Source organism: Schistocerca piceifrons, chromosome 7 (genome assembly GCF_021461385.2).
Source record: "Schistocerca piceifrons isolate TAMUIC-IGC-003096 chromosome 7, iqSchPice1.1, whole genome shotgun sequence".
Taxonomy (NCBI): Eukaryota; Metazoa; Arthropoda; class Insecta; order Orthoptera; family Acrididae; genus Schistocerca; species Schistocerca piceifrons.
In genome coordinates, this window is record NC_060144.1 from 336,464,984 (window position 1) to 336,479,068 (window position 14,085).

The window sequence follows — 14,085 nt, forward strand, 5'->3', positions numbered from 1 at the left end:
AGGCGCTGTGCTGATCAGCTGCTCCACCGTACGCACTAGCGATGCTAGTCAAAAGGCCAAATAGCGCTGATCCCTGGACAATTCTTTAACTCACTCTTTTTATACAATAATATATATTCATCAGCCAAATGTAATGACCGTCTGTTCAACAGCACCTTGGTCCGAATTTAGAAAGGAATACATCATCGAACCTGTGTGGCATGGTACCTTCGTAACTTTCTGTATATACGAGGTGTGACTGGAAAGTTTTAAGAATGGATCTGCTACTGCTTACTGGTTTGGCGGGCAGGTACACGGAGGGTGGGGAGTGAGTCATTGTCTTGTCCTTGAACGCCCTCTGACAGGGAACTGCGTTTCCTTTATACAATTCATTGTGGCAGCTGGTTGAGTGCGGGTCTGTTAGGGCTTGTTGCCGGATTCTGTCTGTGAGAAAATGGACGTAAAAAGGGAGCAACGAGTTCGTGTGAAATTTTGTTTTAAAACTGGGAAATCAGCTTCTGAGACTTACGAACCATTAAAAACAGCTTTTGGAGATAATTGTATGAGCCAGTCAAATGTTTTTGTCTGGTTCAACAGATTTAAAAATGGCCGTGAATCATTTGAAGATGAACCATGGTCCGGCCATCCTTCCACTGATGAAAATGTTGTGAAAGTTCATGACTTAGTGCGCTCTGATCGTAGACTTACAATTAGGGAGGTGGCTGATGAGCTTAATTTAAGTTTCTATGCAGATCAGTCAATTTTAACTGAAGATCTGAATATGTGTCGAGTGTCCGCAAAATTCATTCCAAAAGTGTTGTCAAGTGGCCAGAGACAATACCGACTTGAAGTGTGCCAAGATCTGATTAATCTGACAAAAAATGACCCAGATTTGTTAAGTAGGGTAATTACAGGTGACGAATTGACGGTATTTGGATAGGATGCTGAACCCAAGTGCAGTATTCACAGTGGAAGACTCCAGGTTCACCACGACCGAAAAAAGCACGGCAAAGTCGGTCGGCGGAGAAGACAATGTTGGTGGCTTTTTTCGATTCTACCGGTATTGTGCATCATGAATTTACGCCTGGAGGACAGACAATTAACCAGGTATACTACAAATGTCTCCTTGAGTACCTGCGCGAAAAGGTGCGGAAGAAAAGGCCTGCATTGTGGAAAGACAGGAGTTGGGTGCTACACCATGACAATGCTCTGGCTCATCGTGCCGTCTCCATCGTTGAATTTTTAACCAAATTCAAAATTCCTGTACTTCCACAACCGCCATATACCCCTGATTTGGCCCCTGCGGACTTCTACCTGTTCCCTAAACTGAAATTTTCACTGAAAGGTCCGGCCAGCGTGGCCGAGCGGTTCTAGGCGCTTCAGTCTGGAACCGCGCGACCTCTACGGTCGCAGGTTCGAATCCTGCCTCGGGCATGGATGTGTGTGATGTCCTTAGGTTAGTTCGGTTTAAGTAGTTCTAAGTTCTAGGGCACTGATGACCACAGATGTTAAGTCCCATAGTGCTCAGAGCCATCTGAACCATTTTCACTGAAAGGGAAGCGATTTGACTCGATTGAAGACATCCAGGCAAATACGGAGAGTGCCCCTAACACACTTTAGGAAAAAAAATTCCAGGAATGTTTCCAAAAGTGGAAACACCGTTGGAGTCGGTGCGTTCAGTCAGAAGGGGTCTATTTTGAAGGAGATGCATCACAGTAACATAAAAGTATCACTATTGTACATTTACAAGCCCATTCTTAAAACTTTCCAATCTCACCTCGTATTTTGCACCAGATGTCTAGCCACAAATCACGCAATTCTTGTAAATTACGGGTCGACGGTTTGTGGGCTCGGAGTTCGCGCCCTATAATGTTCTACATGTACTCCATCAGGTTCATATCAGGCGAGTTTGATGGCCAAGGCATCAAGACATCAACGTAGGTTCACTATCATACCCCTCAAACCACTGGAGTGTGATTCTGGCCTTGTGACATGGGCTGCTATCCTGCTGGAAGATGCTATCAATGTTGGGGAAGACATCAAGCATGAAGCTTGCAGGTTATGGGCAATAACGTTTACTACCAAATTTGTGTACGCAAGTGACGGCATCTGGATGGATTGCATCATGATCGAACCGAAATTTGCGGTCATCAAGTACCATATAAGAACTGCTGTAGAAAATGTAGCCAGACCGTGAGTGCAACTGGCTCTCCTACAGACAAGGTGGCGAAACGTTTATCTAAATTGTTGGAAGCTATAGTCGAGCACTGCAGACACTACATTAAAAATTCTCATGTGGACTCCATCAGGCATATGAGGATAGGTCCAAGTGAAATTATGTTCAGCCTTGGCGTAGTCTCCATATTTACGAATGTACCGATGAAAGAAACATTAAGACTACTGATTGCCTTTTCTGTCCTGAAATAATGAAATTATTCTGACACACCATGACGACCACGTGTTTTTCGCATGGTGGAAATTACTATCAAATGGCTAATGGACAACACGTAGGTTCGATACTCCCGCCGGCCACAGCTAATTTTTTCATGGTGAATTTCGAAGAACGAGCCTTGAGTAGTGCCCCTCTCCGTTCAGCCTGTTGTTTCAGATAAGTTGATACATTTTTAATATGGCCACATGGTAGTGAGGCCCTGCAGCAGTTCATTGACCTTATCAATAGTACAACAACAAAATTAGATTTGCGGCGGAGATTGAGAAGGACGGAAAGTTGCCTATTTTAGATGTGACGGTGGAAAGGAAATCAGGTGAACGGTTCGGCCGTTCTGTGTGCCGAGAACTGACGCATACAAACACGTATGTCAAGGGACGCAACTTCCACGATCGAGCTCAGAAGGGAGCTATGCTGAACACCCTAATTCACAGAGCCAGGACTATTTTGGACAGTGAGCACCTGGGGACCAAGATGAATCAAAATGTTCAAATGTCTGCGAATTCCTAAGGGACCAAACTGCTGACGTCATCGGTCCCTAAACTTACACAGTACTTAAAATAACCTAAACTATCGTATGCTAAGAACAACACACACACCCATGCCCGACGGAGGACTCGAACCTTCGGCGGGAGAGGCCGCGCAATCCGTGACATGGCGCCTCAAACCGGGCAGTCACTCTGCGCGGCTCAAGATGAATCATCTTATGACAGCGTTCAGAAGGAACGGATATTCAGTTGCTGATATTAGTCCAACGCTCTCAAAACACCAAGATGTGAATCCGTTGAACAAACCCAGAAGGGCCAGTACATAACGAAGTTTCCAGTCTGCAGTGCAACAACTAGTGAGGAAAGTAGGATCCGAAACAAGCGAGGCATCAGACCAATGTTTATTCCACTATGGAAAATGAAGGAAATGTTCCGACCTGTTAGATGGCCTCGGCCCGAGAGTCCAAGGGAATTTAATATTTCTTGCAAGTGCAGCAGCAGTTACATCAGTCAGTCAGTCTGTGCGGCCTGTTGATGATCTGTGTGTTGAATATCTGTACAGGAATTTTAAAAACTCAGTGGTTCTTTTTTGTCTTTCTTTACCGTTATTGCATCGTCCTTGCCCCGTATGGCTGGGATGGTGACTGTCAGCGCTACAATACTCTGCTTTTGAGCCGAGACTATTTTTAAAAATATGAAGAAGACCGAAAAAAAAGATGAGGACCGTTTTTCTCTTTGAAACTAAAAAGATTGAAAATGGAAAGCTAAAAGAACAAAAGTATATACAATTTAAAAAAAGCAATTGCAACGTCGTGAGGTTGTTCCAGGAAAAAGCACTGAAGCACTGCATTCCCCTTAAGATTTGAAGGACCTGCACTGGGTGAAAAGAGTTATGGGAGAAGAGAATATGGTCGATAACGCTGAGGGGTGTGGCTAAAAATATAGGGATGCTTTAGGTAGATAAACTATGGAGATGATAGGTAGAGGTGGTGGACAGTGGGAACATAGAGGGTGGGAATGGCATAATGTGAGGAGTAGTGTGGTATAGGGGTAGAGTAGTGGTTACAAGAGGAAAGAGATAGTGATAGATGGACAGGGACAAGGAGAGAGTAGCCCTTACGTGGAGTGGGATAGGTGAGGAAGAGTTAAAGTTGGCAGAACGAATAAATATCGAGGCATATCTCATTGTCTGGGAGAGGGAGTTGGTTGAAGTTGTGTTGGGATAGGATATGAAATGTATATAGGTGTAGCGCCTGAGGGATGTGTTTGTAAAGGTGTGGTAGCACACCAGGGTTGTTGATCAGAGGGAAGCTGTGGGATTATTTGAATCTAGTTTGCGGATAGTATAGGAGATGCAGAGGTGTTTGATCCAAGTGAGTATGAATGACCATTTGATCAAATGGTTGAGGGTGCATGTGGGTGAAGGCAAAAAGATGCAGAAAGCGAGAAAGAGAGCATGGCGTTTGAGGATTTGGAGGGACTTATAGAACTCTAGTGAGGCGGAAATCCATGCAACATTTGTGTAGCAGAGGACAGGTCAGGTTATGGTTTTGTAGGTGTGGAGGATAAAGTAGGCATGTAATCCCCAAGTCAATTTTAGTTTATTCTGTTGTGCATGAGCACAGCCTGTTATATAAACTCAAGATATGTTTGAACACAGGAGAATTCTGGCCCACGCTTCGAACTACTCAGACTCTGTAATTATAGAAGCACTGGAAATCAGAATCTGCGATAAAAGCTTCAATAGGCATCGGTTATGCACTTAGCAATGCACAGAAGCGTGCACTTGATAAAGGAAGAACATAGAGAAAGATTTCTTGTATCTTACCGCCAGATGCGAGAGATGGTGCTGGTAGGGACTCTGGACAGAGTCTGCAGACATGGTCTAAGAGCATATAGGACGCTACCTCTGTATGTGCATTTCCGTGATATCACCATAATGCAATCCAGAGGATCAGATGCTTTCGCTTGATTATAAAATAGCGAGCCTCGTCACTTTCAGGGCAGTCAAACTTTGACCCTGGTGATGATAATGATAACAAAGGCAATAATCATCGAAAGCAAGTTTACCAGGACAGCCACAACATTGTTTTATTTTTGAAGAGCGTCATCAGAAACTCTGGAATTTCATACAAGAAACTGTGACAACATGGAACCTTACATTGATATCAAAGTACATATTTCGTATACGCTATGGTAACTCACATTTAAAATACAGTAGTTGGCTCATCACGTTGCTGGTACCAGAGATTAAGTTGACTGAACAATGTACAGCAGTAGCTGAAAGTTCTATGGGAATAATTATCCAAAGCTAATGTACAAGGATTGTCCAGAAAGTAATGCACCACATTTTTTTCTTCAACAATTCTTTATTGAACATAATGAGCATTACACAAACGAAAGAATGGGTTTTTATCTATACACCCTATGTTTCAATGTAATCTCCATCCCATTCTATGGCCTTCCTCCAGCGCGAAACAAGCGTGCTTATGCCCTGTCGGTACCAATCCTAACATAAAAGGTGGTACTGAAACATTTTTCCCAAGAGAAAAAGTTAGAGGCGCATTTAGGACAAGCAATTCCCTTAAACACGCATTAAAACACAAAGAGAAAGTGTATAAGAGCAACTACAGGTATTCAGGAGTGTATAAAATACTCACAGTTGTCAGAACATGTACTTTGGCCAAATTGGAAGAGTGTTTAAAATACACTTTAAAGAACATTGTAATTTAAATCCCAACCATACAGAAATGGGTTAGCATTTGAAAAAAAGTAACCATACTTTAGGTAAGATTCAAGATAGTAGCATGAAAATTATCCATACCTTAGTTAAAGGCCCTTTAGTAAAGGTCTTGGAATAATTAGAAAATTTCGTGAAAAAGAAGAAATACCTGTGGAAAAGATGAAAACCTGCAAAATTTATTAAATGAACAAAACGACTTTAACTTGGATGGATTCTTCCAGTTCTTTGAGTAGATGCTACAGATAAGAATTCTAGACATAATACCAACAAACTGTTGTCTTATCCTAACAGAAATACTTTTAAAAAACTGTTTCTACGAATGTATATTTTTGGCGACATATTTGTAAATATATTTTGACAGACATCGCAGCACAATGAAATTTCGTCCAATGCAGAAATGACAGGTCTATACATGCACCCACAAAAGAGGTGATTGCAATATAAATTTCTGTCTTCGGTAGCAGCATGAATTTCCTAACAAATGACAGTAGTTTGCTGCGTACCAATGTTAGAGTAGTAGCTGAAATGCGTTGGTTATCCGAGAAGTAGATTCTAATCAATGAGGTGTGTGAGAAAGTAATGAAACTTACATTTTATCTACCCAAGTTTTTAGTTTCTTCAAACAATGCAATTGTGGTCTTCAAAGCAGTTCTGTTCGGCAGCTATGCAACGGCGAAGTCATTGATCCCAGTATTGATAGCAGCGCTTAAGGACTTCAGCTGTTAGGGCATTTAACATGTCAGTCACATTCTTTTGAATGTTCTCCATAGTCCGAAAATGACGCCCTTTTAAAACACTTTTCAATTTAAAGGAAAGAAAAAAGTCACAAGGACTCAGATCAAGTAAAGTGGATGATTATGAAACAACAGGATTGCCTTTTGAAGTATAAAACTCCGTGATGGAAGTGGTTGTGTGACACGGGGCGTTGTCATGATGTAGCAACCACTTGTCTGCAGTATCCGGCCTCACTCGATTCACCGTTTTCCTGAGCCTTCGAGGGACATCTTTGTAAAACACTTGGTTGATAGTTTGTGCTACAGGAACAGTCTCACAAGAGCACCAGACGTTCGACGCTTTCGTCAGTTTTTGAAGTTGAAGGTCTCCCTGAGCGACGTTCATCTCAAACGTGTCCTTGGCCTTCCAAAAATGATTTGCGGCAGCAAAAAACTTGTAGTCTTGATAAGGAATGTTCCCCCATAGGTCTGCTTCAACTTTTCATACTCGTGAGGTCTCGAAGTTTAAACAAAATTTGATAGCATATCGTTGTCTAAATTCCGCTGTTCCATTTTCGTCACACACACACACACAAGAGGACACAAATACACTGATGTCGCTACACACACACACACACACACACACACACACACACACATACACAAAAGGACACAAATACACTGATGTCGCTCTCAGAAATCACGTGATGGCTGTACGAAACTGAAACTCGGACTGAGCGTATAGGAAGAACACACCGGTCTACACAAGCAGAACAACACAGCATTGCCAGATCGCTCGCAATGTTGTCAGTCTACTACTTTTCGCACACACCTGGTAATATGACCTTATCCGCATGCTTATCTCGCTCAATAAGAATACTGCATTATCTTTGAATGCATATTGCCATAGACATCGTAACAGACGTTGCGTCCTCTACTGTGCACATTGTACAGCCAGCTTAGTCTCTGGTGCCGGCAGTTTAATCAGCCAACTACTGTACTTTAAACGTCTGGTTACCGTATTGTAAATGAAATACGTTCTGTAATATCAGTGTAAGATTCCATATCGTCACGCTTTGTTGTATTATACTCCAGAGTTTCTGATGACGCTCTTGTAAAATCATAGAGCGAAACCGGTAAAAATCAAACATACTTTGGTTGTACTGATAAACTGAATTTCAATAGTCGCCGTTTCCTCTGCAGTCTCGATAAATTATCGAATACTGGGGATTTTATCCATTATAAACGCTGTAAGCTTACCGAGAACTTTTTATGCGTGAACAATGTAAATGTACCCTTTGTGTTCACTACCAGGCGGAACTGACGTCACGTCCGGAGCATTGAAACCTAACAGGAGCACGTGTGTCCGTGGCCACGCCTCTCTGCACAGCGACGTCGACAGCCACCCGTCCTAGCTTCACTCGCCTGGTCCCTACGCAGACCAGATGCTGCGTCCACCCAGAACGGAAAAGCTATACTCAGATGCAGTATCTCATGTAACAAGTACATAGTAGTGGGCTAGGAAGGCGTCATCGGCACACTGGACGAGATGTAAAAGAGGAGGTGGCTTAGGCATATTGGCAGTATATATAGGACATACAGGAGTCGAAAGAGCGCAGATACATATTTCAAGTAGACACCACAGATACAAGAAATACATCACCGTTGGTGATAAAGTGAAGTGTGTTATGTACATTAAGATAAATAAGTTTTCCTCTACTGTATAACTTAACAAAAATGTTGGAACTACTGAACATCTGGTTGTCTGCATTGACTTCCAAGAGTAATGTACGGTTTACCAGCGCTGAGTGCTCCACTTACATTCTGGGTGGGTCAGGTTCCAGCAGGGCCCAGCGTGCGCCACAGCGCTCCAGGCGGCCGCCACCGCTACTGCAGCCGCAAGCATTCTGCAACATACGCAACAGAGAAGTAATGCCAAGTCTCAATCACTTCCTTTAATTTTACTAAGGTTACCTGCCAAATGTGTTGTGATCCTATGAAAACAAGCCCCCCCCCCCCACACACACACACATAACAATGCGATTTACGTCTGCCTAACTACACCTATGCTAATAATAAATCTGTAAGCCTGTCATGATTATTTCAACATGGTTCTCCAAAACTACAAGATGAATATTCATGGGATTTTTGGAGGTAAATTGAACACAGACTAGGACGGTATAAATGCTTTTTATTGCATCAAAACCGGATCACGGGAAAAAGATATCGTAATTGAAAATTTTAACCATATTAATATCATATACGCGAAAGTAACTCTGTATGTTACGTTTTCACGATTAATCTCCTGAACCGATTTCAATTAAGTTTGGTATGAAGATAGCTTGAACCCTGAGGAAGAACTTAGGCTCCTTTAGGTTACGTACTGATTTGAGGAATAGTACGCGAATTAGGAAAAATATTCAGTCTCTGAAAAAGCTATTCACTCTATGACCTTTCATCTTTATCACATTTGTGAAAATACTTTTATTGATTGATGTGCCGTACATGATACGATTCAAAGTGATGAAAACATTGTTTATAAACTCTTCAGTGTAGTTAACCCATACCTCCACACTATTTACTGCGTAACATACACATTGCATAAAGTGAAACTACTTTAATACCACAATGCATTCATGCGCATTCTTACCCATGCCCCTTTGCATACATTGCTCGACAGCAAAATTGTGCATGCCGATACATTGGGTGTTGGGACAGCTTGGGAGGGGGGAGAGTGGGGAGCACATCACGAGCTGTGCTTACTCAAACAGGCAGATACGTGAGGGCAGCTGACGTTACCGCGCGTGTAGTAGCTTACTTACTATCAGTCATCATAACAAAACTACTGATATGTGAGTGCAGCCTCAGTTGTCAGATAGATCATAAAATGAAACAGAAAGGAACTAATTGTTCTGTACCTATAAGACTGGGCCCCTGGTGATAGCTTCTATCTGTTTATCTCAGTCATGAAAAGTTTCTCCAGCGAAGAAACAAGTCACTTGTAGGTAGATGAGGCCAGCTGTGTAACTGGTCATCCTGTTTGATCTTCATTGTTAATATCTCTGTGTCACACACTGAACATTTGCGCACATTAACGATTCATGACCGTAAATTTCACGTATTTAACGGTGACTGTCTATCGCTGTTACATATTGTACATTCAGAAAACCTTTCTCTAAATATATGTCACTTCACAAACCATAGCAAAAGTATGAATTATTAGTTTCTCCATGATCAGAGGGTGCTGATTCTGCAACTGCATTTGCTAACAGAAACTTCATTAAATCCACAATTGGTATCATCCTTTACATCAGACCGTACTCAAACGGATCTGAAATTGCTACTGTTAAGGCATAATGGGATGGTTATATAAATAATTAACATTATAGGTGATAAAAACAAAGCTTAGGTATGCACACTAAAAATAAAGGAGGTATATATAATTTAGATTGAACTGCAGAAAACCAACGTCGAATGATAAAGTAAGAGCGGATTTACAAATTTAATTTCACAGATAAAAATAAAATACCTATAGGAGAAATGACTCAAAGAAACTACAGAGAGTTTCAATAGAATTACTCTGTAAAAAACAGTTACGAACTTGTGGAAGCGATTAGATATCCCTTACCCATGATAACGCCAGGTTCGCTACGCTTGAGACAGCAAATACGTACACTTATTTCCGTATAACCGAAACGATAGCAGTAATTTAAAAAAATTGCTAATACACAAGACACTTCCCCTGGGACAAGTATTGAAATAATCGAATTACTGGAAATTATGCTAAAGAACAGCTACCTTTCTTTTCAAACCAAGGTCTATATTCAAAAAGTTGGATTAGCTATTGGATCTCCCTTGGCAGGTACACTGGCAGTTTTATTCATCAATCGTTTGAAAAATGAATTGTTCAAATCTCATCCTGTAATTAACGCTTATATAGTGTATTACAAACTTCATGTTAGTGATATTCTCGTCTTATTTGGTGGCTTACTACAAATTCGCAAAGGCATTTAGTAAAATGCATAATAATAGTACTTTTATGGTATTGCACCAGCTGGATTACAGTACTAATTTCTTAGACCTTTTCATTCCCGTGGACCAACACAGACAATAGGAAGAAACTTAGGAAATAAATCCAGCTTCACGGCTCACCTTATGCAAGATAATCACACGGTGCACAATATCAAAAACAACCTCGTAATTCTTCACACAATGAAGAATCAATGCTTTATGAACATATATGAAGAAGTACAAATTTACCATCACCTGAAAAAATCCAAAGAAAAGATACTCACCGAGCTACGCACACTAAGGAACACCAGTTTGTTGGACATCTGCCGTCCCATGTTACTAACAAAGTCCTTTAAATGTACTCCGCAAGTTCACAGCTGTATCTAGGTATTTGTAAACACGCTTTTGTAAGCAGTCCATGATGCGTCCAAGCTACGCTAGTACCGTCTAAAGTTCCTGTATTTCAACTTTCGCAGGCTGGAAGACGCGACTTGACACTCGACTCGGATGCCTCGACTAACGCAACTGCTCCACACTTTCGTAAAACCTAAAAAAATTATTTGAACCTTTTATTGATAAAGCACACAATTTGTAATTTCGAACATGCCAGAAGCTAACTCTTCTTAAAACTAGGTATGCCAGTACTTTTTAATACAACGAGTTGTACAGCTCAGCAAGCCCATACGTTTTATGCATCGAATTGTACAGTAAACATTGGTTCACTTAATAAAACTGTTATTAGCAACTGGAGTGGCTTTTCATTAAATGTCTGAATGTTAAAACCAATTTATGCCAACCGTAGGTTGCCAAATATTTTTATACAGATGATCTTTAATATTGGCCAATCCCGGCCTATGGTCACTTTCAAATACTATCAATATCAAATATCAACGAGCTAATGCAAGGTAAAAAGGTAAAACATTGTTTTTAACATCGCTACACTTTGCAAAATTACAACTGCTTATGCAGTACTCACAGTTGCACCGGTGAAATGTGTGTCGTTATATTCAAAACTATTTTGTGCTAAATGGGTATGGAGAATTTTTCCCACACATGCGTCGAAAATTTACATATATTTCCTTGAACAAAACGTACTGCATACTTGAACGCATTGTGTAGCGGTATGTGATGTTCCAGAAGATATGTGCAATTTTCGACGTGTGTTTGGGAACATGTAGCTGTCCCCAAGCAGCATTACATAGCAGTTTAATTATACGACACACATTTCACCACCTCAGCAGTAAATAATATAACAACAGTTACAATTTTGCAAAGTGTAACGACGTTAGAAAAAAGAGTTTTACCTTTTTTAAACTGTGTTAGCTCATTGCTATTTGGAGTCGTTTGGAAACGAGTACAGCCCGAATGTACTACTTTATGTAATAGATTTCACTGTACAAAAATTTCTTATAGCCTGCGGTGGACAAGCACTGTCCGCCCAAAAAGTTTCACGATTGATTTTATTCCTGGCGTGCAAGCGTCATCAGCACAGTGCCTGTGGTAGCAGTCTGAAATACCAAGTGTAGACAACAGACGGACATTTGACCAGTCAGTTGTGAGCCCGCAGTGTTTTTTAAATAATTGACTGCTGACGTAATATGTCATCATTGTTATGTCACAAGTCACAATGGGGCAACATCTCTAAATCAAGTGTTCAGGACATCGCTAGAATGTTCTAAAGAAGACAAAAGTATGTGAAAAGTTTGCCTCCGCCCCTCCCCCCACCTTGACTCCCAAATAAAACAGCAAAGCGTGGAATCCTGCAACGACTTGAGTGAAATGAAAAGCTCCGACAGTTTGTTTCTGGAAAACGTTATCACTGGTGGCGCAACTTCGTATTATCAATACGAAACTACCACGAAGCGACAAAATGCAGAAATTCTCATGAATACTCAACGCCATTCAAGGTGTGGTGCGTGAGTTGAAGAACATACCAAAATAGGACGTTCTGACAGTTTACGTCGAGGCTGTGGAGCCATGCGCAAAGGAACGAATAATAAAATATAGTTGCTCATTTTATTCGTACCAAACGAAGCAAAAGTACTGAAGTAATGTTAGCCCGCCCAGCTAGCCGCGTGGTCTAACGCGCTGCTTCCCGAGCGAGAAGGCGTGCCGGTCCCCGGGACGAATCCGCCCGGCGGATTAGTGTCGAGGTCCGGTGTGCCGGCCGACCTGTGGATGGTTTTTAAGGCGGTTTTACATCTGCCTCGGCGAATGCGGGCTGGTTAGCCTTATTCCGCCTCAGCTACACTCTGTCCTTCATTGCTGCGCATACACTGTCTCCACGTACGCGTATACCATAATTACTCTACCACGCAAACATTTGGGGTTACACTCATCTGGAATGAGACGTTGTTGCCTGTTGGGTCCACTGAGGACCGAACCGCACAGTAACGCTGGATTCGGTGTGGGCCGGCAATGGGGTGGGTGGACCGCTGTAGCCTGTTGTGGGGTTGTGAACCACTGTGGGCCACGGCGGGACAAAGCCTCTCCGTCCTTTCTAGTCTCCGGTTCAATACCCAATACACACAAATTAAAGTAATGTTACTCGTCTATTTCATTATTGGACCAAATGGCATTGGACCACACCCATACTCAACGCCGTGTTTCGGAGTTATGTCGGGAATCTCTTAGTTTCCATGGAAAATTCTTAGTCGATTTCTGGGATCCTACCAAATCGTTTTAATAAGTAGGGGTCCTAGCGTAAAGCTGTACTAAATGGGACGAACATTGCAAATCACTGGCAGAGGAGAGGAAGCAAGTAGAAGACTTACATTTAGTGGTAGATTTATAGGAAAATGCAGTTTACCTGTAAAGGAAGGCTAGTCCAATGTGCTGATGCAGCCTGTTGCAGAATATTGTTGTAGTGTTTGGTATCCTTATCGAGTAGACACTAAGGACTTCTTCTTCATTACCTCTTCTTCCCTCGCCCTTTCCCGTGTCTCCCATAGGGTCGGCATTTTCATATAGGTTAAGGTACAAAGTTAGTGGTAGCTGATAGTCGGATGCTCTTATCGACTCCACCACGTCCCTGGGTCCCTGGCACGAAAACTGTGTAGAGTCCGCACAGAATACCATGGCTAGCAGATGCGCAGACGGCAGCGCATGCGTGGGGAGAACAGTAGTGGAGGCGGTTTTAGGCAGGCATTTTAGGGGAAATGCGGAGCACTGGGAAATGACGTTCTAAACTGAAGCCTGTTTAGTGGCGCCCCTCCACAACCACCCTTGCATGATGACAATTCAAAAAGATCTATCGCCTCTATTTTGGTAGCGTCTAAAAAGAATTCCGCCAAAAATGCATATATTTGTTTTCGCCCGGCTGGTTAATCTTTTGTAACTTTCAGAGAAGCGTTATAAGTGGCGAGTTCTGGTTGCCATGTTAAAATCTGCTTCTTTTGCTAAAACGCAGCGGAGTTTACGTAGCCTCACCTCGCTAAAATGTTTTGCAGACGCAATTGCAAGAGAATTCTGAAGCAGTGGTTTATTAAGTGAGAAACTGAAGAAAAGAAAGGGCAGTAGCTTATGAAAAAGTACATCCTAGGCACAAGAAAAGTGTAATATCTTCACGTATGTTGTTCCAAAACCCATAGCATTTCTCGTTTCACCAGTTATTGATGGTCCTTAAAAATTACATTCTTTCATCGAAGAAGTCTGTTGTTAATAGAATAGCACGGTAGATAATGATGTTTTGCACAACAACGA

At 41.9% G+C, this 14,085-nt stretch overlaps 1 protein-coding gene across 1 annotated transcript in view; it reads right to left on the reverse strand.

The window, feature by feature from the left end:
• LOC124805686 (nose resistant to fluoxetine protein 6-like) overlaps positions 1-14,085 on the reverse strand; it is a 462,198-nt gene that overhangs the window by 263,098 nt on the left and 185,015 nt on the right. The window contains exon 2 of the mRNA XM_047266255.1: positions 8,194-8,279. Coding sequence (XP_047122211.1) covers positions 8,194-8,278 — 85 coding nt within the window. The 5' untranslated portion in view covers position 8,279. The remainder of the gene's footprint in view (positions 1-8,193; positions 8,280-14,085) is intronic.